We start from the raw sequence: 27,699 nt of genomic DNA, 5'->3' as shown, positions 1-27,699 counted from the left end.
ATTGTTAAAATGTCCATACTACCCAAAGCCATCTACAGATTCAAGGGAATCCCTATCAAAATTCCAATGACTTTTTTGCAGAAATAGAAAAACTCATCCTAAAATTCATATGGGAATCTCAAGGGACCCCAAATAGCCAAAACAATCTTAAAAAAGAAGAACAAAACTGGAGGACTCATACTTCCTGATTTCAAAACTTACTACAAAGCTACAGCAATCAAAGCAGTGTGGTACTGGCACAAAGACAGACATATAAACCAATGAAATAAGAGTAGAGACCCCAGAAATAAATCTTCACATATGTGGTAAAATGAATTTGTCAAGGGTGCCAAGACCATTCTATGGGGAAAGGACAATCTTTTCAACAAATGGTGCTGGGAAAACAATATCCACATGCAAAAGAATGAAGTTGGACCCTTACCTAAAACCACATACAAAAAGTCACTCAAAATGGATTAAGGACCTAAATGTAAGACCTAAAACAATAAAACTCTTAGAGGAAAATAGGACAAAAGCTTCACGGCATTGGATTTGGCAGTGATTTCTTGGATATGACACCAAAGGCACAGGCAACAAAATAAAAAAATAGACCAATTGGACTTCATGAAAATTAGAAAATTTTGTGCATCAGAAGACACTATCCATGGGGCCAGCCCTGTGGCCTAGTGGTTAAGTTCAGCATGCTCTGCTTCAGCAGCCCCGGTTCTTGGGTTTGGCTCCTGGGCACGGACCTACACCACTCGGCAGCCATGCTGTGGCAGCGACCCACATACAAAATAGAGGAGGAATGGGGCCAGCCTGGTGGTGCAGGTAGGTGGTTAAGTGCACGTGCTCCACTTTGGCGTCCCGGGGGTTTGCAGGTTCAGATGCCAGGTGCGCAATGACGCACCACTTGTCAAGCCATGCTGTGGCGGCATCCCATATAAAGTAGAGGAAGATGGCCATGGATGTTAGCCCAGGCCCAATCTTCCTCAGCAAAAAAAGAGGAGAATTGGGATCAGAGGTTAGCTCAGGGCTGACCTTCCTCACACATAAAAAAACAAAAACAAAAAACAAAATAGAGGAGGAAGATTGGCACAGATGTTAGCTCAGGGCCAGTCTTCCTCAAGCAAAAAGAGGAGGATTGGCAACGGACGTTAACTCAGGGTGAATCTTCCTCAGCAAAAAAAAGACACTATCCACAGATTAAAAAGACAACCCACTGAATGGGAGAAAATATTTGCAAATCACTTATCTGTTCAGGTATTAATATCCAGAATATATAGATAACTCTTAAAACTCAACAACAACAAAAAAACCTGATTCAAAAATGGGCAAAGGTCTTGAATAGACATGTCTGCAGAGAATATATACAAATGGCCAATAAGCACATGAAAATTAGGGAAATGTGAATCAAAACTACAATGAGATAGCACCTCATACCCATTAGGATGGCTACTATGAAAAAAACGGAAAACAAGTGTTGGTGAGGATGTGGAAAAACTGAAACCCTTCTGCACTATTAATGGGAATGTAAAGTGGTGCAGCTGCTGTAGAAAAACTGTACGGTGATTCCTCAAAAAGTTAAAAACAGAATTACCATATGATTCAGCAATTGGACTTCTGAGTAGATACCCAAAAGAATTGAAAGCAGGGTTTTGAAGAAATATTTTTACACCATGTTCATAGCAGCATTATTCATAATAGCCAAAATATGGAAGCAACTCAAGTGTCCATTGTTGGATGAATGGATAAGCAAAATGCAGTATATACATACAATGGAATGTTATTCAGCCTTACAAAGAAAAGGAATTCTGACACATGCAACAACATGGATGAACCTTGAGGACATCATGCTCAGTTAAATAAGCCAGTCACAAAAGTGACTTGGAGTCGTCAAATCCACAGAGACAGAAAGTGTAACGGCTAGATCTTAGGTTAGCATGAGGGAAGCCATTTTAGGGAAAGGAAGCAATACTGTAACTGTGGTCTTGACTCACTAGTCTCTGAGGATGCACTCTAGCCTGCACGTAGCCTAGATTATTAAGCACCTCTCACGTTTGCAAAATACATGATCTGCTAGTTCTATGAGTCTTGCTCACGTATATCTCCCAGCTATGATAAGGATAACTTTGTTCTCTGAGTCCCCCAGGAACGTGACGACATCCAGAAAGAAAAACTGTGTTGGTACCTAACATAGATGACAGAAGAAAGAGATAATGAGGTGCCTTGAAGTTCATCACACCGGATGATCGACATCCCTAATCCCCTCCTTCCCTGGCCATTTCCCCTATATAACGGCCTTGAGATTCTGTACGACTTTTAAGACGGTTCTTTAGGACACTAGTCCACCACCTTCTGATTATGCTGGCTAATTGTATAAATTCTCCTTTCTCAACCACCAACTCATTTACAATCGACTGACACTGGATTGCGGCGGGCAGAACAGGCCCTTTTTGCTCTGTTACAAAAGTAGAATGGTGGGTGCCAGGGGCTGGGGGAGGGGCATGGGGAGTTAGTGTTTAATGGGGACAGAGCTTTAGTTTTACAAGGTGAACAGAGTTCTGGGGTCGGATAGTGGTGACGGCTGCACAACAATCTGAATGTACTTAATACCCCTGAAGTGTACACTTTGAAATGTTTAAGATGGTAAATTTTATGTTATGTGGATTTTACCACAATAAAAAAGAAATATAGACCCTTCTCACCCCACAAACTCGAGAGTGATGTGCCACTAGACCCTGGAATATGGGATTCTGGAGGAAATGGGCGACGCACACTTGGCTCTGGTTCCTTTACAGGTCCCTGATGTTTTGTTTGTTTTCCTTGTCTGCTTTGGCGTCATGGCTTTTTCTTCTCACTCTTAAATCCCATGGGAGGTGTCCAGCGTGAGCCCCTCTCCCTGCACTTTGGCCTGGCCTTTGTTTCAGTCCAGGGCAGTTTTCATCTGCCATTGAGTGAGCTGTTACTTCTCCTCCCTCTGTCTGTTGTCATCTCCTGGAATTCCTTCCCTGCACCTGTGCGGCACCTGCGTGCATTCTCCCTGGGGTCCTCACCTTTCTCCTGTTTCATCTCCTTGTCCTTTTCTTGGCGTTCTGGGAGCTGTCCCCAGCTTATCATTGTCCCCTTTCTGACCTGATTGCTGGCTGTGACTGGTCCTCATTGTGATCTTAACCCCTGTGGACTCTCTCGCACCCAGACGGGTCTGTCTGGTGGCAGGGGTATAGCCTCTTGAGAGAGGAATTAAGACATTTCTCCTAACTCTTGCAGTATCAACATATACTTGGGTTTCTCAAACTCGTCCCCTTAATGAATGTATTTTCTCATGTTTCTGGTGACATTTTTCTGTTGGCTTGTCCTTAGAGCCGGAAGTCAGTGCAAGTCCAGTACCGGGGACCTAACACACATTGTGCCACTTTAATTGAGTGTCAGAATGGAGACTTGGCTGGAGGTGGATGCACAGGCTGGTTTTCTCCCAAGCCATGGAGTCTCATTTCCATGTCTGAGTGGCAGCCATGGGTTGCAGGTACTCAGCACGGCTGCCAATACTCAGCCTACACAAGGTCTCGCCTCAGCCAGAGGTCGGCACTGGCAAATACTTTCTGCTGGTTGTGGCGCCTCCTCTGAGGCTGGCCTTGTTATGGTGGCCCCAACTGCTGCAGACTGATCCTCACCTCCACCTCTGGCTCGCTGCAGCAATGGGGTGTCTGGGGTTCTGCTGAGTTCCTTCTCGCTCATTTTCTGACTTACTGGTTGCGCTGATCTTCCTGGAGGAAGGTTTGCATGGTTTCCAGGAATGGATTCAGGCTTAATTTCTCTTTTCTGTTCTCCTGGCCATTGTGGCAGAATCGGGGAGGGGCTGGATGCCCATACTCAGGTTTCATCTCACTTGAGCACCTCTGCTCACCTCCTTCTCCTCGCTCCCATCACCTCTACTCTCCTGGCTGCTGGAAGCACAGAACTCACGCTGGTGCTTAGGCTCATAGCTTACCAGCCTGTCCTGGTATCCTCCTGTCCTCTTCTGTGGCCAATGGTCCATCTTCCTGATCCGGGCTCCCCTTGGCCCTCACTGGAGGGACTGGGAAGTCAGCTTCAACCAAGTCACAGCAAGGTGGGCAGAAAGCAGGGCTGGGACCGGTGGCAGGAGGCCAACCAGGCACCTGCACACGCAATTCAAAGAAGTGGTCACCCTCGGGGGTGCACACACACCTCCCTGAATGTCGTGCCCTGGGCGCCTCACCCGCCTCTCCCCAGGCCTCCTTGCCCGAGAATAAATGATGCCCTGTCCTCTCGTCCAGGGAGGCAGGAGATGGCTTGTTCTACAACCCTTATGCACCCAGTCAATGTACAGAGGTAAGGGACAAAGTCAGCCTTAAAAAGTCCTAAATTTGCCAAATAATATTTTGTTATTGAGGTTTAATTAACATATCATAAAATGTACCTGTTTTATGTGTGTCATTTCCTGAGGTTTGACAAATTTATACACCTGTGTAAGGACCAGCATAATCAAGATGTGCAACCTTTTCATCACCACAAAAGATTCCTCTTGCCCCTCTGTATCAACTCCCTCCCCTTCCCTAGCCACAGGCACTCAATGGGCTGATGTTGCCCTTAGGGGAGGACCTCTAAGACGGCCCCTGTGACACCTGCCTCCTCCATGGTATTGTCACCCTTGAACGCGGGCTGAACCCAGCAACTTGCTTCTGATCGATGGAACGTGGGATAGGATGTCACTTCTGTGATTGGGTTACAAAATATCGTGACTTCCATCTTGCCAGCACTCTCTCTGTTTGCTTTTTGGCTTGCACACTTTGAAAAAGCAAGCTGCCATATCAGATAGCCTGTTGCAAGGGACTGAGGGTGGCCTTTGGCCTACAGCCAGTAAGGAACTGGATCCTGCCAATAGGCACGTAGGTGATCACGGACGCGCTCCTTTCCCGAGTGCAGTCTGGGGATGACTGCAGCCCAGCCACCACCTGGACAGCAGTCTGGAAGGCCCCGCAGCAGAGGAGCCAGCCTTGCTGTGCCTGGATTCCTGATCCACAGAAAGTGTGAGATAATAAACGTGTGTTACATTAAGCCACCAAGTTTTGGAGTAATTTGTTATGTAGCAATAGATGACTAACACAGCTGGTTCTAGCACTTCAAATTAACAATATAGTAGGTATTCTTTGGTGGCTGGCTTCTTTTCCTCAGCATAATGTTTGTGAGGTGCATCCATGCGGTTGCCTGTGTTAACAGTTTGTTCCTTTTTATTGCTGAGTAGATTTCTATGGTATGTAATAGCCCCCCCTTACATGTCCAGGTCCTAATCCTGGGAACCTATGAATATATTACATTACTTGGCAGGTGGAATTAAGGTTGCTAACCAGTTGACCTTGAGATGGGGAGATGATCCTGGATTATCCAGTTGGGCCCAGTGTAATCACAAGGGTCCTTATAAATGGAAGAGGGAGGCGCAAAAGAGGATCAAGAGTGATGTGAGGTGGAAAGACTCAAATGGCTTTGCTGGTTTGAAAATGGGAGGCCAAGGTGACATCCAGAAGCTGGAAAGCGCAAAAAAAGTATTCTCCCTAACAGCCTCCAGAAAGGAAGGCAGCCCTGCCAATAGGTTGATTTTAGCCCAGTGAGACCCATTTCGGAATTCTGGCCTCCAGAACTGTAAGAGAATAAATTTGTGTGGTTTTAAGCCACTCTGTTTGCAGTAATTTGTCACAGCAGCAATAGACATCTGATGCACATGGTATGGATATACCACATTCTCTTTATCCACTCACCTGCTGATGGACACGTGGGTTGTTTCCAGTTTTCGGCTATTATGAATAACTTTGCTGTACGCCTTCTGGATTTTTTGGTACACCATCTCTAACACAGCCACTATTTCTTCCACTGTTGGCACAGACTGCTCATTTGTTGTGTGTATATATATATATATATATATTTTTTTTTAAAAACAATTCTTTTATAGCACTTTCATGCTATTGGTTTTGTTGTTGTTGTTTTTTTTTTGCAGGGAAGAATTCACCCTGAGCTAACATCTGTTGCCAATCTTCCTCTTTTTTTTCTTTCTCCCCAAAGCCCCAGTGCGTAGTTATATATGCTAGTTGTAAGTCCTTCTAGTCCTTCCATGAGAGCTGCTGCCACAGCATGGCTACTGACAGATGGGTGGTGTGGTTCCATGACCAGGAAGCAAACCTGGGCTGCCAAAGCAGAGCACCTGAAACTTTAACCACTAGACCATCAGGGCTGGTTCTGCTGTATATATTTTTTAAAAGAGACTTCATTTTTTAAAGCACTTTTAGGTTCACAGCAAAATAGAGCAGAAGGTATAGAGATTTCCCAAATATCTTCTGCCCCTCACAGCTTCCCCCACACTCCACTTCCTGCACCAGAGAGGTACATTTTTTAGAATCAATGAACCTGCACTGACACATCATAATCACCCAAAGTCCACAGTTTACGTTAGGGTTCACTCTCGGTGTTGTACATTCCATGGGTTTGGACAAATGACATGTATCCATCACGATGGTTTCATACAGAGTATTTTCACTGCCTAAAAATCCTCTGGGATCGACCTATTCATCCTGCCTCCCCCAACCCCTGGCAACCACTGGCCCTTTCATTGTCTCCATAGTTTTGCCTTTTCCAGAATGTCCTATAGTTGGAATCATACAGTTTGTAGCCTTTTCAGATTGACTTCTTTCACTCAGTAATATGCATTTAAGGTTCTTCCATGTCATTTCGTGGCTTAACAGCTCATTTCTTTTTAGTGCTGATTAATATTCCATTGCCTGGATGTACCACGGTATATTTACCATTTACCTAACGAAGGATGTCTTGGTTGCTTCTAAGTTTTGGTGATTACAAATAAAGCTGCCATAAACATCTGTTTGCAGGTTTTTGAGTGGAGATAAGTTTTCCACTGCTTTGGGTAAATACCCAGGAATGTAGTTACTGGATCATACAGTAAGAGTATGTTTAGTTTTGTAAGAAACTTTCTTCCAAAGTGGCTGTATCATTTTTTCATTCCCACCAGCAATGAATGAGAGTTCCAGTTGCTCGACATCCTCGCCAGCATTTAGTGTTGTCAGTGTCCTGGATTTGTGACATTGGACATGGTGTATGTAGTAGTATCTCGTTGTTGTTTTAAGTAGCAATTCCTTAATGACATCTGATGTGGAGCATCTTTTCATATGCTTGCCATCTGTAGATCTTCTTTGATGAGGTATCTGTTCAGGTCTTTGGCCCATTTTTTAATTAGGTTTTTCATTTTCTTATTGTTAAATTTTAAGAGTTCTTTGTATATTTTGGGTAAGAGTCCTTTATCAGATATGTATTTTGCAAATATTTTCTCCCCCTCTGTAGCTTGTCTTCTCATTCTCTTGACATTGCTTTTCACAAAGCAGAATTTTTTAATTTTAATGAAGTCCAAATTATCAATTCTTTCATGAACTGTTGCTTTGATATTGAATCTAAAAAGTCATCACCACACCCAAGATCATCTAGGTTTTCTCCTATGTTATCTTCTAGGATTTTTATGGTTTTATGTTTTACATTTAGGTCTATGATCCATTTTGAGGTAGTTTTTGTGAAGGGTGTAAGGTCTGTGTCTAGATTCTTCTTCTTCTTCTTTTTTTTTTTTGCCTGTGGATTTCCAATTGTTCCAGTTCCATTTACTGAAAATACTATCTTCACTCCATTGTATTGCCTTTGATCCTTTGTCAAAGATCAGTTGAATACATTTATTACAGTCTGTTTCTGAGCTCTCTAGTCTGTCTGTTGATCTACTTGTCTGTTGTTTTGCTGATACCACACTGTCTTCATTGCTGTAGCTTTACAGGAAGTCCTGAAGTCAGGTAGTGTAGGTCCTTGGACTTTGTTCTTCTGCTTCAATATTTTGTTAACTATTCTGGGTCTTTTTCCTCTCAATATAAACTTTAGAATCAGTTTGTCAATATCCACAAATAACTTGCTTGGACTTTGATTGGGATTGCATTGAATCATAGATCAAATTGGGAAGAACTGATATCTTGACAATATTGAGTCTTCCTGTCCATGAACATGGACTATCTCTCCATTTATTTAGTTCTTCTTTGATTTCACTCATCAGAATTTTATAGTTTCCTCATATAGATCTTGTACATGTTTTGTTAGAGTCATATCTAAGCATTTCATTTTTGGGAGTGCTAATGTAAATGGTACAGGTATAGCTTGTTTTATCGCACTTTGCTTTATTGTGCTTCACAGATTAAATTACATTTTTACAAATTGAAGGTTTGTGGCAACCCTGAGTTGAACACGTCTATTGGCATCATTTTTGCAACTGCGTTTGCTCACTTCATGCCTGTGTCACATTTTGGTAATTCTTGCAATATTTCAAACTTTTTCATCATTATTATATTTCTCATGGTGATCTGTTGTCAGTGATCTTTGATGTTACTGTTGTAACTGTTTTGGGGCGCCATGAACTATGCCCATATAAGACAGTGAACTTAACTGATAACTGTTGTGTGTGCTCTGATGGCTCCACCGACTGGCGGAATCCCCGTCTCTCCCCCTCTCCTCAGGCCTCCCTCTTCCCTGAGACACAACAATATTGAAATTAGGACAATTAATAACCCTGCAATGGCCTCTAAGTGTTAAGTGAAAGGAAGAGTCGCACATCTCTCACTTTAAACAAAACCTAGAAATGATTCAGCTAGTGAGGAAGGCAGGTCAAAAGCCGAGATAGGCTGAAAGCTGGGCCTCTTGCACCAAACAGTGAGCCAAGCTGTGAACGCAAAGGAAAAGTCCTTGAAGGAAATTAAAAGTGCTGCTCCAGCGAACACACAAATGACAATAAAGTGAAACAGCCTTATTGCTGTCGGGGAAAGTTTTAGTGGTCTGATAGAAGATCAAACCATTCCCTTAAGCCAGAGCCTACTCCAGAGCAAGCCCCTAACTCTCTTCAATTCCCTGAAGGCTGAGAGAGGCGAGGAAGCTGCAGAAGAGAAGTTCGAAGCCAGCAGAGGCTGGTTCATGAGGTTCAAGGAAAGAAGCTGTGTCCATGACATAAAAGCGCAAGGGGAAGCAGCAAGCGCTGCTGTAGAAGCTGCCGCAAATCATCCAGATCTAAGTAAGATAATCAATGAAGATGACTACACTAAACAACAGATTTGCAATATAGACAAAATAGCCTTATATTGGAAGAAGATGCCATCTGCGACTTTCACAGCTAGAGAGAAGTCAGTGCCTGGCTTCAAAGCTTCAAAGGACAGGCTGACTCTCCTGTTAGGGGCTAATGCAGCTGGTGACTCTAAGTTGAAACAAGCGCTCATTTACCATTCCAAAAATCTTGGGGCCCTCACAAATTATGCTAAATCCATTCTGCCTCTGCTCTGTGAATGGAATGACAAAACCTGGATGACAGCACACCTCTTTACAACATGGTTTACTGAATATTTTAAGCCCACTGTTATTACACAATATTACACAATATTTTAAGACCTACTGCTCAGAAAAAAAGATTACTGTTTTCAAAATATTACTGTTCAATGACAATGCACCTGGTCACCCAAGAGCTCTGATGGAGATATACAACGAGATTAACATTGTTTTAATACCTGCTAACACAACATCCATTCTGCAGCCCAGAGATCAAGGAGTAACTTTGACTTTCAAGTCTTTTTTTTTTTTTGAGGAAGATCGGCCCTGAGCTAACATCTGCCAATCCTCCTCTTTTTGCTGAGGAAGACTGGCCCTGGGCTAACATCCATGCCCATCTTCCTCCACTTTATATGGGACACCACCACAGCATGGCGTGCAAAGCAGTGCATCGGTGCGCGCCCGGGATCTGAACCAGCAAACCCTGGGCCGCCGCAGCAGAGTGCACGCATTTAACCACTTGCGCCACCAGGCCAGCCCCAACTTTCAAGTCTTGTTATTTAAAAAATACATTTCGTAAGGCTACAGCTGCCTTAGATAGTGATTCCTCTGATGGATCTGGGCAAAGTAATTGAAAACCTTCCGGAAAGGATTCAACATTCTAGATGCCATTAAGAACATTTGTGATTCATGGGAAGAGGTCAAAATACCAACATTAACAGGATTTGGAAGAAGTTGATTCCAACCCTCATGGATGACTTTGAGGGGTTCAAGTCTTCAGTGGAGGAAATAACTGCAGATGTGGTGGAAACAGCAAGAGAACTGGAATTAGAAGAGGAGCCTGAAGATGTGACTGAATGGCTACAGTCTCAGGATCAAACTTTATGGGATGAGGAGGTGCTTCTTATGGATAAGTGAAGAAAGGGGTTTCTTGAGATGGAATCTTCTCCTGGTGAAGATGCTGTGAAGATTGTTGAAATGACAACAAAGGATTTAGAATATCACATGAACTTAGTTGATAAAGCAGCAGCAGGGTTTGAGGGACTGACTCCAATTTTGAAAGAAGTTCTACTGTGGGTAAAATGCTATCCAACAGCATCACATGCTGCAGAGAAATTGCTCGTGAAAGGAAGAGTCAATGGATGCAGCAAACTTCATTGTTGTCTTATTTTAAGAAATTGCCAGAGCCACCCCAACCTCCAGCAACCACCACCCTGATCAGTCAGCAGCCATCGACATCGAGGCAAGATCCTCCACCAGCCAAAAGATGATGACTCGCTGAAGGCTCAGATGATGGTTAGCATTTTTTAGCAATACAGTGTTTTTAAATTAAGGTATGTCCATTTTTTTTTAGACATAATGCTATTGCACATTTAGTAGACTACAGTATAGTGTAAACATAACTTTTATATGCACTGGGAAACCAAAAAATTTGCGTGACTTGCTTTATTGTGATATTTGCTTTACTGCGGTGACCTGGAACTGAACCCAAAATATCTCTGACATATGCCTGTATTGTATTTTCAACGTCAAATTCCACTTGTTCATTGCTGGTATATAGCAAAAACATTGCTGGATTGACTTTTGTCAATCTTGTATTCTGTATTCTGTTACTCTGCTATAACAGCTTACTAGTTCCAGGAGTTTTTTTGTTGATTTTTTCAGATTTTCTACTTAGATGGTCATGTCATCTGTGAACAAAGATGGTTTTATTTTTTCCTTCCCAATCTGTAAACCTTTTATTTCTTTTTCTTGTCTTATTGCATTAGCTAGGATTCCCGGGCTGATGCCGAAAAGGAGTCATAAGGGAGGACATCCTTGTCTTGTTTCTGATCTTAGCAGGAAAGCTTTAAGTGATGTTAGCTGTAGGGTTTTTGTAGATGTCTTTGATCAAGTTCCCCTCTATTCCTCGTTTCTTGAGAGTTTTTATTATGAATGGGTATTAGATTTTATCAAATGCTTTTTCTGCATCTATTGATATGATCATGTGATTTTTCTTCTTTAGCTTGTTGATGTGATGGATTACATTGGCTGATTTTCAAATGTTGAACCAGCCCTGCATAACTGGAAAAAATCCCACTTGGTCATGGTGTATAATTATTTTTATACATTGTTGAATTCAATTTACTAGTATTTTGTTGAGGATTTCTACATCTACATTCATGTAGTTTTTTTTCTTATAATGTCTTTGTCTGGTTTTGGTATTAGGTTAATGCTGGTCTTATAAAATGAATAGGAAGTATTCCCTCTGTTTCTATCATCTGGAAGAGATTGTACAGAACTGGTATAATTTCTTCCTTAAATGTTTGGTAGAATTCACCAGTAAACCCATCTAGGTCTGGTGCTTTCCTTTTTGGAAGGTTATTAACTACTGATTCAATTTTATTAATGTATAGGTCTATTCAGATTGTTTATTTGTTGTCTATTTTTTTAAAAGTGTATTATTATTTTTTGCTGAGAAAGGGTGGTTGAGTTCATGGAAGTTAAATGCATATGTGCCGTGACTCCTCTGGAAATAAAGTGTTGGTGCTCTCAGGGACGGCTCAGCTGTTGAAGTGGCTCAGCTGGCTGAAGAACAGCTACTGGACAGCATCTCCCGGATTCCGTGATGAGCTGTATGTGTGTACGCGTGTGCCTTCTCACCAGGTTCTTGGAATCTGGGAGGCTGCCTGCCTCTCCCCAGCCCATCTCTCTCTGTGTCTCTGCTACCTCTCAGTTTTCTAGGAAACACAGTCTTGCCTGAGAGCTAGTGGTTTCACATCATTCTGGAGACTCCCAGCAGGAGACTCTCCATATCAGGACATGGGCCAAAAAGACATGGGTACTCAAGAACATGGTCCCCATGGGGCATCAAAGCCTTGGGCTGGCTACCACCTCAGGGCCTTTGCACTTGGTTTCCTTCTGCCTGGAACCCTCTTCCCCTAGATCTGTGTGGCTTCCATCGTTTCCTTCTCCCTGGAACCCTCTTCCCCTAGATCTGTGTGGCTTCCATCACTCAGGAAGTGCCTGGCTCAAATGACACCTTCCGCCAGAAGCCTCTCCGGCCCCCTCTCACCTGCTGCCGCCCTCCACTTCAGCCCCCTTCTCACATCAGTCTTCTTACTTTCCTCCTAGCCCATGTCAGTATCTTCAAGTCAAGTCTCTGGGCCTCTCTGTCGTTTGTCTGCCCCCATCGAACATCAGCTCCATGAGGCAGGGCCTTATCCTTGGAGGACCTAGACCCAGGCCTGACCCAGAATAGGTGTTCAGTCAGTGTTTGTGAATGAATAGATGATTCCTGGCTCTGGACAGGCCTCACCTAGTGCCCCGGCCAGACCCTGTCGAGCCCAGCTCTGCTGGGCCTGGTGTCAGCAGAAGCCACCTGGGCAGAAGGTCCTTGGAGATGTCCCCCTCTGGCTGCAGACTGCTTCAGGGTGGGGAGGGGACTAGCCTCGTGTGGCTCCACCCACCTGGCGTACTCTCATTCAGAGCGCCCTTGCCCAAGAGGACATGCTTCCTCCCCAGACCCAAGCCTATCTGACTTCAAATGGAACTTTCCAGACAACTGAAGCCAGGGCAGGGCCAGGGCTGTGGATGGGGAGGGTGGAGGGCCGCCCAGCCCAGCTCCCAGGGCTGTGGGGGTCCCAGGATGACAGCCAGTGACGGAGACCACCCCCACCTGCCTGGGCAGCCGGGCGTGGGACCTACATGCGGATCTGGGTGTTTTTCAGGGCGGAGCTCAGCTCCTCCAGGGTCTCCTCCATCTCCTGCATGTTCTGGATCAGCGAGAGGTTCTGCTCCTCCAGCTCCGTGAAGACGTCCAGGAGCTGCTGGGGCTCCGTGAAGTACAGCGCCAGCTCCTGCAACCAGGGCCATGTGTTGGGGCTCAGCCATGCCGTGGGGGGGGGGGAGGCAGGGAGCTGGGTGGGGCCACTGACCTCCCTGTCGCTGTCTGGGTCCCCCTGCACCGGGAGGGCAGAGCTCGACCTGCGGAGAGATGCGTGGTGAGGGCGCCGTGGCCGAGCCTGGAGAGCGGCAGTCTGAGGGCATCCTGCCCCTCCAGTGGTGAAGACCCTGGCATTGCCAGAGCACCTCCACACGCAGGACCCCTCACCCCCTCCTCCGTCCCACAGTTGCACCAGCTTCCTCTTGGCCCCCTGGCTGTCACACAGAAGCCAGGGGATAGTTTCAAAATTCAGTTAGCTCTTCTTACTCCAGTTAGAATAAAATTTGGCTTCCTGGCAGGAGCCTGTGAGGTTCCAGTGCCCTCTCAGCACTGGCCTTCCCCATCCTCGAGGTTACTTTGCTCATCCTAGCAGCTCTTCCCGCCTCTCCAGGTGCTGTCCCTACCTCAGGGCCTTTGCATCTGCAGCTCCCACTGCCAGGGTGCCCCTGCCCACTTGCCATTCTATTTCTAAGATCACTCTCGGGCCTCCTCTGCCTACCTCCCTGTCTGTATTTGGCCCTGGCCCTTGTCCTTGACAGCCCCACTCACAGCTGTTGTGACTCATGGCCCCTGTGACTGACCCTGAGCACCCCACAGGGGTGGGGTCGGTCCTGGGCCAGCCCACAGGGGCACAGGAAAGGCTCTGTGGGCTTTGGGCAGGCAGTGTGGGCCCTGGAAGGCCTCACCGGATGGAGACCCGACTCAGGCTGACATGCAAACCTGCCATCACCACCCCTCCTGCCTCTCCAGCCTGGGCCCTGCCCTGGATGTGCAAGTGCTGGGGGCTGAGGGCTGGGCAGGGCAGGCTCACAGCCAGAGGAGCCTGGGCTGAGGCCTGAGACTCCGGGCCCCGCCCTCCCTGAAGTGGAGAGGTGACCAGTGTAGGGCCCTGTGGGAGGGGCCACAGGAACAACCACAGCCCCCCAGGCCGGCGCCTCACATTGTATACACACTGATGCCCATTTGGCAAAAGAGAGAGCGAGTTATCTGACCCAGGTCACCTGCAGGGCACTGCTGGCCCACAGGGTGCCTTTCCAAGAATCCACCCTCCAGATGGATGTAGCCTGGGGGGTGGGCTGGACTTCAGCCCCCACTTGCTCTTCCTTGTGCAGTCCACAACCTGCCCAACTGTACTTAGCAACCCTGGTCACATGACTAACAGATGGAGGGGCCCAGATGCAAACCCAGGCCAGTATGCTCCCAGAGGTCTATTCTCAGGGATTTTCCTAACACATGGCCTGACGGTGGGAGCTCCAAGGCTGAGGTGCAGCCTAGGCAGAGGAAGCATGCATTTCTAAGCTCTTAGAGCCTCTTTTAAACGCTGAACTGGAAATAATGGTCCCCACCAGCTGGAGCTGCAGGGATCCGAGTGAACCTGCTGCACATGTGTGGCCCGCTGATGGTGGCTGGTCTTCTCCACAAGGCGTGACGTGATGCATGAAGATGCAAGTGAGTTTGGAAATTGGTAGTGCTCAGGTCCCCTTCTAGCACGAGCAGCATCAGTTCTGGACATGGGAGGTTGAGTGCGGAGAACACCTAAGCGGGGGACGCCCATGTGTGTGGAGCTCAGGAAGAATAGGGGACAAAACCATGGGAGGGAGTGGCCAGGCTGTCACAGAGAAGGAAGGACAGAGGACAGGGCACCTAAGGGATGAGCAGAAGATACAGACCCTGTGAAGGAGGGGGGTGGGTGGCGCGGTGGAGAGAGTGAGGGGAGGGGTGAGGTGTGGCGAGAGAGGGAGGGGGCGAGAGGGAGGGGAGGCCCTGAACCCCAGGCCACCCACCCTCCCATCCTCACCACCACCAGCAGCCTCATCCCAGCTGATCAACCATAAAGCTTCCAGAAGAAAGCATAGGAGAATACTTTAGTGACTTTGGCAAAGACTTCTTAAGTAGGACACAAAAGGCAGCAACCATAAAAGCAAAAATTTGTAAATTGTAAAGTCTCCAAAGATAACTTCAAGAGACTCAAGATAACTTCAGTAGGGCAGGAGGCAGACGGGGCGAAGATATTTCTACTACGCTTATTACATGAAGGACTGGCATCCAGAACATGGAGAGAACTAAGAGAAAATCAGAGGAAGAAGGCCAATGATCCAATAATTGAACACACTTCACAAAGGAGGATACCCTAACGCCCACCATATTGGTCGTCATGAAAACGTCTTTCATTCTCTGGGTTCTGATGTTTTGACGCCTGGGGCCATGCTGACCCTGGAGGGCGTCCCTCCCAGGGCTGGGCACTTCTTGGAGGGAGTGTAGGACGCACCCTTGGACGCACCTTTCAAATGCAAACCAGCCAATCCAGAGCCCACCCCGCAAGCTCACCCTGGGGCCACCAGCCCTGGCCCTGACCCCCGGGGCTGGTGCTGGACAGCTGGGGCAGCCCAGTGCCCCCAGCCCGAAATGACTGCAACCAGCCAGTCCCACGCCTGCTTACCCTGCCCGCAGAACCCACAGTAAAGGCTTCTGCCTCCTGACCCCCGGGGCTTCCCCGTGTGGCCCTCCTCTCAGGCTGGGAATCACAAACCATCTTTTCAATGGCGTCCTCTTCTGATCTCTTGGCCTCACTGAACCTCAAATTTTCTAACGATACACTATTTTAAAAGCACCCTGCCAGCACTCCTAGAAGGCAAGGAGTGCTGATACTGCGATGTGGCGAGGGTGCGGGGCAGCTGGAACTCTCAGGCCTGCTGGCCTGCGTGTACAACGGGGCAGCCCCTGCAGGGGCTGTTTGACAGTGGCGACTAAAGCTAAACGGGTGCCCACCCTACGGACCAGCAATTCCACCCCCATTTCCAACAGAAACAGCGCTCACGCCAGACCAGTCCTCACATACACAGCTACAGGACTGTTGGCCACAGCTTCAATCAAAACGGCCAAGGCAGAAAACAACCCAAATGGCCCCAACGGGAGAGGACAGAGATGGGGGCTTACTCACACGGTGGGTGCAAAGAGCAGCAGCCAGAAGCAGCTGCGGGCGGCTAGGCGGGTGTGGCGTGAGAGAAGCCAGACCCAGAGGGCACGCTGCGTGGACTTTAAGAACAGGGAAAGTGTCCCAGGGCGAGGGACCCAAATCATGGTCACCTTCCCGGGGGGTGTGACTGGGAACGGGCATGAGGGGGTTCCGGGCACTGGGAGTGTTGTATATCCGCTCTGGGTGTGGTTACATGGGTATATGTGTGTGTAAAAATTCACGCCTTCACTTCAGATTTGTTCATTTTGTGATATGTTGATAACATCTCAACGTAAGAGGAAAAAAAGTAAAAGAAGACCTAAGTCTGATCAGGTCACTGCTTTGCTGAAACTTCCCAGCCTCTGCAGGCCGGGGCCCCAGGGTGGACTCGGAGCCAGAGCCCAGGGTTCCAGCCCCACCTGGCCGCTCTGGCCTGTCTCCCTGCCTGTCACGGGGGTGGCCCCCAGCACGTGCTGGGGTTTGGGGTGGCTGAGACGGAGGAGCAAGAGGACAGGGGGCAGCAAGGGCAGTGGTGAGGGGACGGGGCAGCGTGAAGACAGGGGGCAGGGGCTGGGGAGAGCGGTGGGGCAGGAGGAGATCTGTCCTGTGTCACTTGTCACAGCTGGAGAACACAGGGGTGTGTGTGGGGGTCTCAGGGGCATTGCAGGAAGAAATCCAGAAGATGTCTGAGAGGTGCTTGGTGGTCCTGGACGTGGGTGCTGGAGGGGCCCCGGGGCAAGAGGCACTGGAGCTGCAACCTGCCCCCGGAAGGAGGCCTGGCCCTCAGCGGGAGGGTCCAGGCTGACTGATGGAGTTCTCAGACACTGAAACGATTCTCTATGGCGGCAGACCCAGCCCTGAGCCCCTGTGATGGTGGAGTTTATGTGTCCACTTGGCTAGGTCAAACGTTACTCTAGATGTTTCCATGAAGGTGTTTTTTAGATGAGACTAACAATTATATCAGCAGACTTAGAGTCAAGTAGATGACCCTTTATCATGTGGGTGGGCCACATCCGATCAGTTGAAGGCGTGAATAGTAAAAGACTAAAACGAAGACGGGATTCTGCCAGCCGACTGCCTTCAGACTCCTGCTGCAGCAGCTGCTCTTCTTTGCTGGTTCTCCAGCCGCCCGCCTGCCCTCAGACTGTGGCCTCACAGCCCCTCAATCACACGAGCCCATCAGTCTCTCTCTCTCCCTGCCGGGGGTCCAGACTCCATGGGACAGGTCAGTGCCCTGGCAGCGGGCCTGGCACTGTGAAGGCAAATGCCCGATGGCCGTCTGAGACTGTGGTCAGCACCCCTCCCCCATTCACATGTTGAGGCCAGGGGCTGGCCAGGCCATGGGGGGCAAGCTGGAACCCAGGTGAGAAGGGCAGCACCTCGGGCTATGTCGCTAATGGAGATGTGCAGGGTCAGCTCCCTGTGAAGGGAGGATGGGCACAGAAAATTGCCTTGGCTCCTACTGAGGTCGAATCCTAAAGACATGCCAGGACTCTTGACCTACAAAACAGCAACTTCAAAGGTTCAACATGTTATTTGCATAAAAGGGGCTGGAAGGATATGCAGGAGATAACAAAACTCACCTCTGTGCTGTGTGTGGCTTCTGGGACCAGCAGTCTGGGTGGAGAGGGGGGTGGAAGGAGGGGCAGGGCCTGGGGGTTAGACTTCTCAGCTTACACCTTTCTAGAGAGCTGTGATTTCTGTGAATGCACTATGTGGGAGATCAAGATTTGGCCACCCTGAAATATATCTCTTTACCTTGATTGTTTTCTCTGAGGGACATTTGACCTCCCCCACTAACTGCCTAAAGAAATTGACATGGTGGCTCCTTCCTAGAACAGATCTTCTGTCATGATAGCTGTAATGATAATGTAAGGTAGATGTTACAATGGGAGGGGCACCAAGCCTCTTTTATCAAAAAACTCTATCTCTCCCTGACCACATTATCTAAAGATGACCCTGAAAAGAATTGTCTTCTTGCCCTCTGAAGTCCCAGACCATCACCCACCCCCAATACCTTCCTCGCCTTTAGCTGCAATACTTAAGCAAGCAGCTTAGACAGAGGGACGACTTGCTCATTTCTGAGTTTCTCCCATGTATACATGTTATTAAACTTGGTATTATTTTCTCCTGCTAACCTGTCTTGTTGATTATTTGGCCAGCCAGAAGAACCTTAAGGGAAAGGGCAGAGGGGGAGATTCTCCCTCTCTCCCCACAACTATCTACCACAAAATTAAATTAAAAAAATTTTCAGTGAGGGAGGAGTAACTGCTGGTGACCCAGCAGCGAGCGGGGGGTGAGACAGGAACCAGCCTAACAAGACAGGGCTGTCTGCAAGGCCCCTGGCCTAACAAGATAAGGCCCCTAACCAATCTGCAGGCTAAGAGAATCAGACCGTGGACTAAGATCCACGGTCCACAGTTTGGGGACTTTCCCAGGCTTACGCATGCGCCCTGGCACCCAGGAGTCCACCGAAGGTGACCCTAGCCCCATTAGCACAGTAAAAATGACACCCCGGGGTGGAGAGCTAGCACACTAACGATACATGCGTCGCATGTAGTAGCACGCTACACGACAGCACGGGAGGGAGCACAACCCGCCTCTACGTGCCACGACAGGGCTCTTCCCCAGCCTTTGCCTAACAAAAGCCCCACAGTCCCGCTCCGTAAGGAGCCAGTCACTCGCCCTTTCCTTTCCGCACCAGCTCCCCTGTGCCTCTCCTGTGCACAAGCTAATGAACTTTCACTTTTCTACTCTTGTTTGTTGTCTCCCTTGATTTCCACCCTGGGGGACAACAAGGACCCAGTGTTCAGTAATGGGGGTTGGGGGGCTCTGGCTTTGCAGGTGGAGGGTTGAATGGGGTGGAGGGAACAGCTTTGCACTGGTGCACGGATTTGTTTGGGGTTGCTGTTTGTCCCTCATCGTGTTTTTTAAAAGATTTAAAAGTAACTGTCACACTTAAATCTGGGTAATTTTATATGAAAACCCAGACTTCCAGTTCCTCTTGGGAGGCTCTGGAGCTCTGGTCCCCTGGGCCAGCACTTTCTGGGTGGCGGGGCACGTGCTGTCCAGTTCCCTGCGCCCGCCTGGCTGCCCCGTGAGCACCCGACTGGGCCGCTCCAGGCTTACGGTTACCCAATCAGGCAGAAATAAACCTTTGTTTAGAAAACATCTTGATTTCGGGCTGAAGTCAGACGGTACACGCTCCAGGTTGGGAGCAGCCCCGCCTCAGGTCACCATCTAGGTGCCTGGGAACTCAAGGGCGGTTGGAAAGCATTAAGTTTTTCCAAATTGTTTTTTTCCTTTTGTATGTTAAGGAGATGCAACCACCAACCACCCTGAACCAGACCAAGCCTCACCACAAGAGCTACACCCATGACCTTTGCCTTATTTTTAACGCTAGGGTCTCTGCAAAAGGAGCTTAGGTCTCACTACCGTAACCTACAGCGTGTGTGGAGGCGCATTTTCCAACTAAGCCTGCACAGGCCAATACTCGCGTCTCCCTTTTGAATATTCATTCCCCACCAGAAATAAAAGCCCCCTGCTTCCCTTAGTTGGAGGAGAGCCCTGACTTAGGAAATGACTCCGCATGGTCTCCTATTTACTGCAAATATACCTTACTTTGTGACAACTGCTTCTGGTGGAGAGTGTGATTTAACTGGCCAGGAGGCGAGCCCACTGTGGCTTCGGTAACATGCTCCCCTCCTGAGAGAGGCTGGGCCCACCCTGGGCGTCCCTGGCCTGGAACCATTGGGGAGCACTCCCGACCAGGCCCCACCACCTCCACACCCCTCAAGCCCACTCACCCTTTGGGGTCCAAGGCACCAGTCCCTCTGGACTGGCTGCCCTGCTGGAGGCTGACGGTGCTAGCCAGGCTCTGCCCCAGCCGGATCACTGGCAGACACTTCGAGGGCTCCTTTGAGCCCTGCCCGTCTGGAGGAAACAGAGGAATGGTTCCCCTGTGCCCCGGCCAGAGTGGGGGGCCCCCAGCCTGGAGCAGCCACATACCTCTGGGGCTGGTCCTGCCCTTGATCCCTGGTCCTACCGGAAGCAAGGGAGGGAACGGTTAGGGTTTAGGGCTAGGGTTAGGATCTTGGCTGGAGCCAGGCCTCCGGTGACAGTGCTCTGGGGCACTGGGTTCCCTGGGACCCTCCCAACTGTCTCCCCCTCAGCTGCAGAAGGGAGCGCACAGGACTGCAGCCCCTTGGGTTTGAGTTGAGGGCTGGCCGCATCTTCCCTGAGCGAATGCTTCGGCTGAGGCACGAGTGACTAAGGGGCGGCTGCTGGCCTCGGCGGGGACTCTGCTAGGTATGGAAGGGCCTAGCCCATGGCTTGGAGGCCTCTGAGGCCCCTGCCCGCTGGGCACAGGGTCCAGGGGTACCTGGGGACCTGCTTTCTCCTTTCTGCTACCTTTGTCCCCTAGTGTGGAGGACACAGCATTCTCTTCGGGGGCGTCGGCCCCCTCCTTGGCCTTTTTGAGAACCAAGCGCGTCTTCTGTTCTTCCCACCACTCCTTGGGCGACAGCTTGTATAGGAAATCCTTGTAGACCTTGTAATGGTGCAGTGTGTCTTCAAGTTTGGAGATTTCGCTAGATTCGAGGAGGGGACAAAAGTTCAGGCTCTGCCCGCTGGTCCAGAGGGGACCACCTCTGCACCCTGGCCAGCCTGAGGTGCTCCTTGTCATCTGGGAGACAGGCCCAGGAAAACAGTGGTGCTGGGGAAAGAAGGCCACCCTGCAGGGGACCGACGTGGGTTGGAGCTCCCCAAGTGACAGCCCTCTGTGACTCTGTCCGCCCCGCGCCTCTCAGGGTGGAGCCCTGCCTCCCGGTGGAAGTCACTGAGTCTCTCTTGGCCTCAGTCAGCTGGTAGGTAAGCAGGGTTTCAGTCCCTGAGGTGTTTAGATTTCAGAGGGAAAACGATGAGGTCTGCATCGTGTGGGGTCCCTTTGGTTCTGGGAAAGCGCTGGAGGGAAGTGGCAGACAGCCTGGGGCCCAGCTTGCCCTCTGACCTCACCGTCTAATATTCATGATCTGGGTGGTCAGGTCTCCGATCTCGATGATTTTCTCCACCTTTTCTTCGGTCTCCTTCTCAGCGCTGGAGGGTGGGGTGGGGGCAGGGAGCCAATTGCAGACTGCTAAGGAGGGGCGTCCACACTGCCCTCAGGCCAGGCTGGAGGTGGGGGAGCTGCCAGGGGCCTGGGGCGGGGTCAGGGGGCGGGGTCAGGGGTGGGGGCGGGGGCCGGGTCGGGTCCAGGCAGGGTTGGGCGGGGGAGCACAGGCCCAGGGCACCCTGGGGTGGCACCGGCCAGCTAGCCCCCGGCCGCGGGCTCACGCTCTCAGGGCTTGCCCGGAGCTGCGCTCCTTCTCCCGGAGGAACTCCTCGAACAGCGCCGCGTCCTTCTCCAGGGACCTCTCGGCCCGCTCCAGCGCCGCCTCCTCCTTGGTGGCCAGCACCTCCAGCCGCCCGATCTCGCTCCGCTTCACATCCAGGGCATACTGAGGGCCACCGGAGCGGAGTCACGCTCCTCACCGGGACAGCCTGCCTGGCTCCCGTGGCCGCAGCCCGGCCTACCTGGATGAGGAACTTCTGCCGCTGCTGGTTGACGTAGCTCTTGATGCCATCAGATCCCGCCTTCTTTTCTGCAATGAGGGGGAGGCATCTGGGGGTGGGCAGGCAGTGGGAGAGACCCCTGGCCACGGGGAGGATGGACACACAGTCAGTTGGAGCCAGTCGGGTGGTCCTGTGCTGTGCTCTGCTGCGAGGCGCAGGTCATTACAGGGGCCTGGGAGATGGAGCTCTATCACCAGCAAAAGCAGAGAAGGCTCTGCTGCTCCATTACATTCTCCGTGGCGGGAGACCGGACCAGGTGGGAAGTCCTTTCATATGTCTGACTGGAGCCTCTCATGCTATAGCACTCTTCTCACCTGGAATGAGACTCTAGACCCCCTTACCCTGGAAGTTTCACCCAGCTGGACATAATAACGAAAGACCTATTGGCCAGGACCTGAGTGGGGGGGTGTGTGAGAGAAAAATGGGGCAGCAAGATCTCTACTTGGGGTCCCCTAAACCCCCAGGGCCCAATTCAGGCAGCAGCTAAGTCTACACTGCCAGGGTTTAAGTCAGGCAGGAGGAAATGAAGGTGGGCATCCGGATGACCTTCCGGAGTGCAAGCAGAGAGGCAGTTGGGGCCCAGGGCCACGGGGCCTCTTTCCCTGGCCTTTCTGGAGAGGAAGGCCTGGACGCTCCCCAACTTGGGAGAGCCCGGAGGCTGTGAAAAGGGCTGTGGAACCGTGTGGCTCTCTGCCTTGTCCTCAACTCCTCTTTTCCAGAAGCACCTGGGTGGTGCAGGACTCCTGTTTTGAGTCTGGATGTCTAGCAGAGAGCCCGGCTCTGCCCCTGCCTACCCGGCCTCCCGGGAAGGCTTTGGGAAGGCTTTGCCCTCAAGGAGATGCGGCTCCTCACTGGAAGTCAAAGCTGGGACACTGATGAGTTTTGCACCCAAACCCACCGGTCAGCCTCCCGCATCCAACGCAACCTGCTTCTCCCAGGTCTTAGCAATGGAGGGTGAAGGCAGAAACGACCAAGGTGTGGTGCTGCTCCCCTCTGGCCGAGCTCTGCACACAGATGGTCAGAGCTCAGGGCTCCTCTCCAAGCAGAGTGCCCAGCGGCAGGGGTGGAGGCTAGGGGTCCCTTTCTGTTATATTCACTAAGTACGCCTGTAGTCGCACTGAGGTCCAGGACTCTGATCCCAACTGCTGCTTTCCAGCTTAGGGATACTATACTATACCATCTGGGCTGGTGGAATAGTAATGTGTACTTAATACTTGAGATTCCTACTGGGTCATCCTAATGAGTCACGCACACACAGTTCTTGCTCACTGCCTGCAGTGTAGTGAATTCCACAACCCACGAGGCTGGTACTGTCATTGGCCAGGAGAGGAGCTGCCGTGACAGGAGTTAAGTAACTTGCCCAGGAAGGCGAAGCCATTACATGCTGAAGCTGAGATCTGAACCCAGGAAATCTAGTTCCAGATTGACACTCTTTACTACCAAGTTAAATGCCTGCATTTCATACATTGTACCGCCTACATTCACTGGGCACGGTCAACATTCAAAATGCACGCGGTGTCGGGATTCAAAGGCCCTTAGATTTGCAATCCATCTGGAATTGACCTTTGTGAGGTGGGCAGCAGAGATCAGACACAGAAACCATCCCCCTTCCCCACTGCAGCTTGGAGCAGCCGCACCGCTCCAAGCACTGTAAAGCAGCCCCTTGAATGCACGAAGGAAAGAGCCGTCCTGGGCGGAGGGCGCGCGGCACCTTGGGTCATGGAGAGCTTCCAGGCCGCGCCGTCGCGGAGGGCGCGCAGCTGTTCGGCCTCCCCGCGTGCCGCCTGGTCCTCCGCCTCGTCCTCCAGCTGCAGCTCGCGCCGCAGTCTGCTGTGCTTGGCCTTCAGCCTGGACGAGTAGGTCATCTTCTCGTGCACGCGCAGCGTCTTCTCCTGCTCTCGCTCCTGGTGGCGGGGGTGTGGGGGTCAGGCGGAGTCGGGCAGGCCAGTCTCCCCCCTTACCCCTTGCCTCGCAGCCCCTCGCCGCACCGCACCCGGGAACAGTCTGCTCCCCTCCGCGTTGCCTCAGGTGCGCGCGGGCTGGAGTGGGTGCGCACGGGGGGTGGGGGGTGCACAGGCGCCGCGCGCGGAGCGTGTGGAGCTATGTGCCTTTGGGGGCGCCCCGGGGCCCTGAGCTCAACTGCCCAGGGATTGAGAAGGAGGTGGGCAGGACGCGCCTCCGGAGAGCGGGGGTGCAGGCAGGGTCGCCTGATGAAGTACAAGATGCCAACCCAGTCAGATGTGCATTCCGGATCAGTAGTGTGGGGACATACTCACTAAAAGAAGATTCCTCATTTATCTGCAATTCACACTTAGTTAAACTGAGTGTCTTGTATTGTGATTTGCTAACTCTGACACCCTCAGGTTCAGGAAAACTAGATCTTCTGAGTTTCCAAAAGAAACTCGAAATCCCGAGTTTGATCTGCAAGCTCCGTAGTCAGTGTTGGCGGCTGCGCGCTGATGGGGATCTGCCCTCCCCGCCTGTTCTCCACCCTGGCCTGGTCTGGCCTGGTCTGGCCTGCAGGCTCCCAGGGCTGCATCCCGCCTCAGCCCTTCACTTGGGAAGATGCCAGGATGGGGTGAGGGAGGGGACTCTTCTCCCCAGAGGCCTAGTGCCGGTCCCAGGCTGCCCGGCCATCCTGCCCCTCCTGCTGTCCAGGCCCTGGGGTGTGCACGTCCATCACGCGATCAGACAGGCCCTCCCATGGACTCTTCATTTGGCCTTTCCTGGGTCAGTTCTATTTCCTGCTGGGTGTGCCGGGGGTGGGGTGGCGTGGGGGTGGGGGTGCAACAACCACTTAAGCCTGTAAGAACACCACATAGGGAAAACGCATCTGTGGCGGAATCCAGCCCGAGCCCGAGCCCGAGGGGGAGTTTGCACGTCCGTGTATATTCACGTCGTGAATTGTCACCTGCTAGAATCCCAGGGGCAGAAGGTCTGCATTTCAGTGTGAGGTTGGGGGCTCTGCTGGGGGAGCGGGAGGAGTGTGAGGTTGGGGGCTCTGCTGGGGAGGAGGGGAGGAGTGTGAGGTTGGGGGGCTCTGCTGCGGGAAGAGGGGAGGAGTGTGAGGTTGGGGGCTCTGCTGGGAAGAGGGGAGGAGTGTGAGGTTGGGGGCTCTGCTGGGGGTGGGGAGGAGTGTGAGGTTGGGGGCTCTCCTGGGGGTAGGGAGAGCGTCAGGTTGGGGGCTCTATTGGGGAGGAGGGGAGGAGTGTAAGTTTGTGGGGCTCTCCTGGGGGGCAGGGGGAGCATGAGGTTGGGGGCTCTGCTGCAGGGCGGGGGTGTCTGTGAAGTTGGGGGCTGTAGGAGGAAGGCAGAGGCAACCCTGAAGCTGAGCCAGCCTGAGAGAAGAACGTCCTGTCCTCCTGCGAGGAAAGGGAAAGGCTGTAGGTCACGTCTGGGAAGTTGTATGTGTGTTTGCTGTGGTTCCTGCTCTGGAGGCCTCAGGGAAGTGTGTGTTGCTCGTGGGCTTTGGGTGAGTGCCTCTTCCTTCCAGGGCGTGAGTGGTGCGCAGCATGGCAGGAGGGTGGGGAACTGGGGGTGGTGGCCGTCCCTGGGTCACTAGATGGGAGTCTGGGGTGGGGCTGGAGGATGTGCATTTCCACGTGGTGTTGGTCATTGGTCGGGCCACAGTGGGAGCGTTGTTCTCAGGAATCTCAGAACCTGAGCCCTGAGTTGGGGTGGACAGGGTCAGTCCAGGAGGCAGCCCAGGATGCGGGCCGGCCTGTGCATCTGAGAGTGTGTCCCAGAAACACGGCCCGTGCTCGCCACTTCCCAGGGGAGATGCCCACTGGGTGAGTCCTCCCTGAGCCAGGGTCTGCGGGGCTTCTCTGGCTGTGCTGCTGGGAGCTGTGCGCTGTCCTGAGCTCTGGTGCTGGGGCTCTCAGGATGGGAAGGCAAGAGAGCCTCTGCTGGGGTGCAGACAAGGCACGGGCTGGGGGTCAGGGCTGGCCCTGAGACTCCCAGGCACTGCCGAGGGGCGTGTGTGTGTGTGTGTGTGCACGTGCACATATGTACATGTCTGTGTGCTTATCTAGCCTCCAAGAATTCCAACGAGAGGGGACTGTTCAAGGCTGGAGCAGTCAGGGGGGTTTCCTGGAGGAGGTGAGAGGGTCCCTGAGGCCTGAGATGGGCCTTGAAGGACAGGGGGTCTCAGGAGGGATGGCATCTTGTGCAGAGGACAACAGAAGCGAAGCATGGTGGCTGAGGCTGTGGCCACAGCAGCTCCAAGGAGCCCACCATGACGAAGGTCCAGGACCAGTGGTGGTGAAACTGAGTAAGACCATGGGACAGGTCAGAGATCCTAGAGCGAGGCAGAGTTTCGAGTTCATTTTGTAGCAAATGGTGAGCCGTTGACTATTCTAGAGTGAGAGAATGACCTGGGGAAGGTGCTGCTTTGAGAAGGGCAATCTGGTTGCTGCTTGTGTGAGGGAGGAAAGAGCTGGGGCCAGGCCTCAGTCCTGGATACTCACTGAGCGAGACTTATTCCGCTCCTGATCTCTGAGCGAGAAGAAATCCACGTCCCCAGACATATGGAAAGGATTAGCTGAGCGGTTGGAAACAATCGCAGACACTAGGGAGGGAGATACCTGGTTGGAGAGATGAGCCAGCTCTTCTAAGCGGTGGTCTATGCCTCCGGGGTCTCAGCGCCCTCCCAGCCCAGCACGGAGAGGTTCCGGGAAAGCGTGAGCAAGTGGCGAATGTTCTCTTGGATCCGGTTGTGCCTGAAGTCCTCCGCTTGACCTTCTAGCTTCATAAACTCACCTGGTTTAACCTAGCCGGACTTGGGTTTCTGTCCCTGGCATCTGAAAGAGACCTTGTGGCCACAGCTCCTCCTGAGTCTTAGACATCTACTATGCCCCTGGTCCTCTGTCCTCTTTCATTTAAAGTCTCAGAAGCCCCACTCCGTAGAGGAGGGAAGCGAGAGTCTGCTGTTTGTAAGTGGTGGAGCCGGCTGACGGGGTCTGCTGACTCTGGAGCTGAGGCGCCTGCCTGAAGTGGCCAGCGGGCAGCGGGCACTCTAGGTCTTTGCAGGAGTCTTCACGAGCCTCCCAGGGCCGAAGACTTCATGTGACTTAATTTTCATGACAACCCTATGAGGTGGGAATGCTTGGTACCCCCAGTGAGGAAACCAAGGCACAGAGAGGTACAGAGCTTACCCAAGGCCACAGAGCTGTAAATAACTATGTGGAGACCAGCTTCTGAAAACAGAATTTGCGTTTGCAGTTAGGTGAGAAGGGAATGTTTAGTGTTAATGTGCAGGTGAGCCCACAACCAAGGATGGCAATCATTGGAAGCAGATCATTCCAGAAGTACAAAGTCGGTTTAACATTTATAAACCAATCAATGTAATGTACCCCATTAACAGAATAAGGGAGAAAATTATATGATCATTTCAATAGATGCAGTAAGAATATTTGGAGCCAGCCCTGATGGCCTAGTGGTTAAGTTCGACGGGCTCCACTTCGGTGGCCCGGGTTCAGTTCCCAGTCACGGAACCACAGCACTTGTCTGTCAGTACCCACGCTGTAGCAGCAGCTCACATAGAAGAACTAGAAGAACTTACAACTAGAATATACAAGCATGCACTGGGGCTTTGGGGAGGAAAAAAAAAGAAGATTGGCAACAGACATTAGCTCAGGGCGAATCTTTTCCAGCAAAAAAAGAAAAAAAAAATATTTGATAAAATTCGGAACTTAACATTGAATAAAATTCTTAGCAACCTAGGACTGGAAGGGGACTTCCCCAGTCTGATAAAGGGAAGTGCAGCTGAGTAATGGCCTCCAAAGATGACTGAGTCCTACTCCCAGAACCTGTGACTGTCCTCTTGCATGGTAAAGGGGCCTTTGCAGGTGTGATTAAGTTAAGG

At 51.0% G+C, this 27,699-nt stretch overlaps 1 protein-coding gene across 1 annotated transcript in view; it reads right to left on the bottom strand.

Moving 5' to 3' along the window:
* Nucleotides 1-27,699, bottom strand: part of CFAP100 (cilia and flagella associated protein 100) — a 66,755-nt gene that overhangs the window by 15,477 nt on the left and 23,579 nt on the right. The window contains exons 4-13 of the mRNA XM_087431601.1: nucleotides 26,303-26,403; nucleotides 23,545-23,737; nucleotides 21,795-21,862; nucleotides 21,555-21,718; nucleotides 21,237-21,317; nucleotides 20,634-20,812; nucleotides 20,232-20,264; nucleotides 20,030-20,156; nucleotides 13,260-13,308; nucleotides 13,030-13,181 (exon numbers count right to left, since the gene is read on the bottom strand). Of these exons, the coding sequence (XP_087287727.1) occupies nucleotides 13,030-13,181; nucleotides 13,260-13,308; nucleotides 20,030-20,156; nucleotides 20,232-20,264; nucleotides 20,634-20,812; nucleotides 21,237-21,317; nucleotides 21,555-21,718; nucleotides 21,795-21,862; nucleotides 23,545-23,737; nucleotides 26,303-26,403 (1,147 nt within the window). The remainder of the gene's footprint in view (nucleotides 1-13,029; nucleotides 13,182-13,259; nucleotides 13,309-20,029; nucleotides 20,157-20,231; nucleotides 20,265-20,633; nucleotides 20,813-21,236; nucleotides 21,318-21,554; nucleotides 21,719-21,794; nucleotides 21,863-23,544; nucleotides 23,738-26,302; nucleotides 26,404-27,699) is intronic.

Source organism: Ceratotherium simum, chromosome 5 (genome assembly GCF_057802395.1).
Source record: "Ceratotherium simum simum isolate JZ-2026a chromosome 5, ASM5780239v1, whole genome shotgun sequence".
NCBI lineage: Eukaryota > Metazoa > Chordata > Mammalia > Perissodactyla > Rhinocerotidae > Ceratotherium > Ceratotherium simum.
The sequence above is the reverse complement of the archived record's forward strand: the minus strand, read 5'-3'. Positions and strand labels throughout refer to the sequence as shown.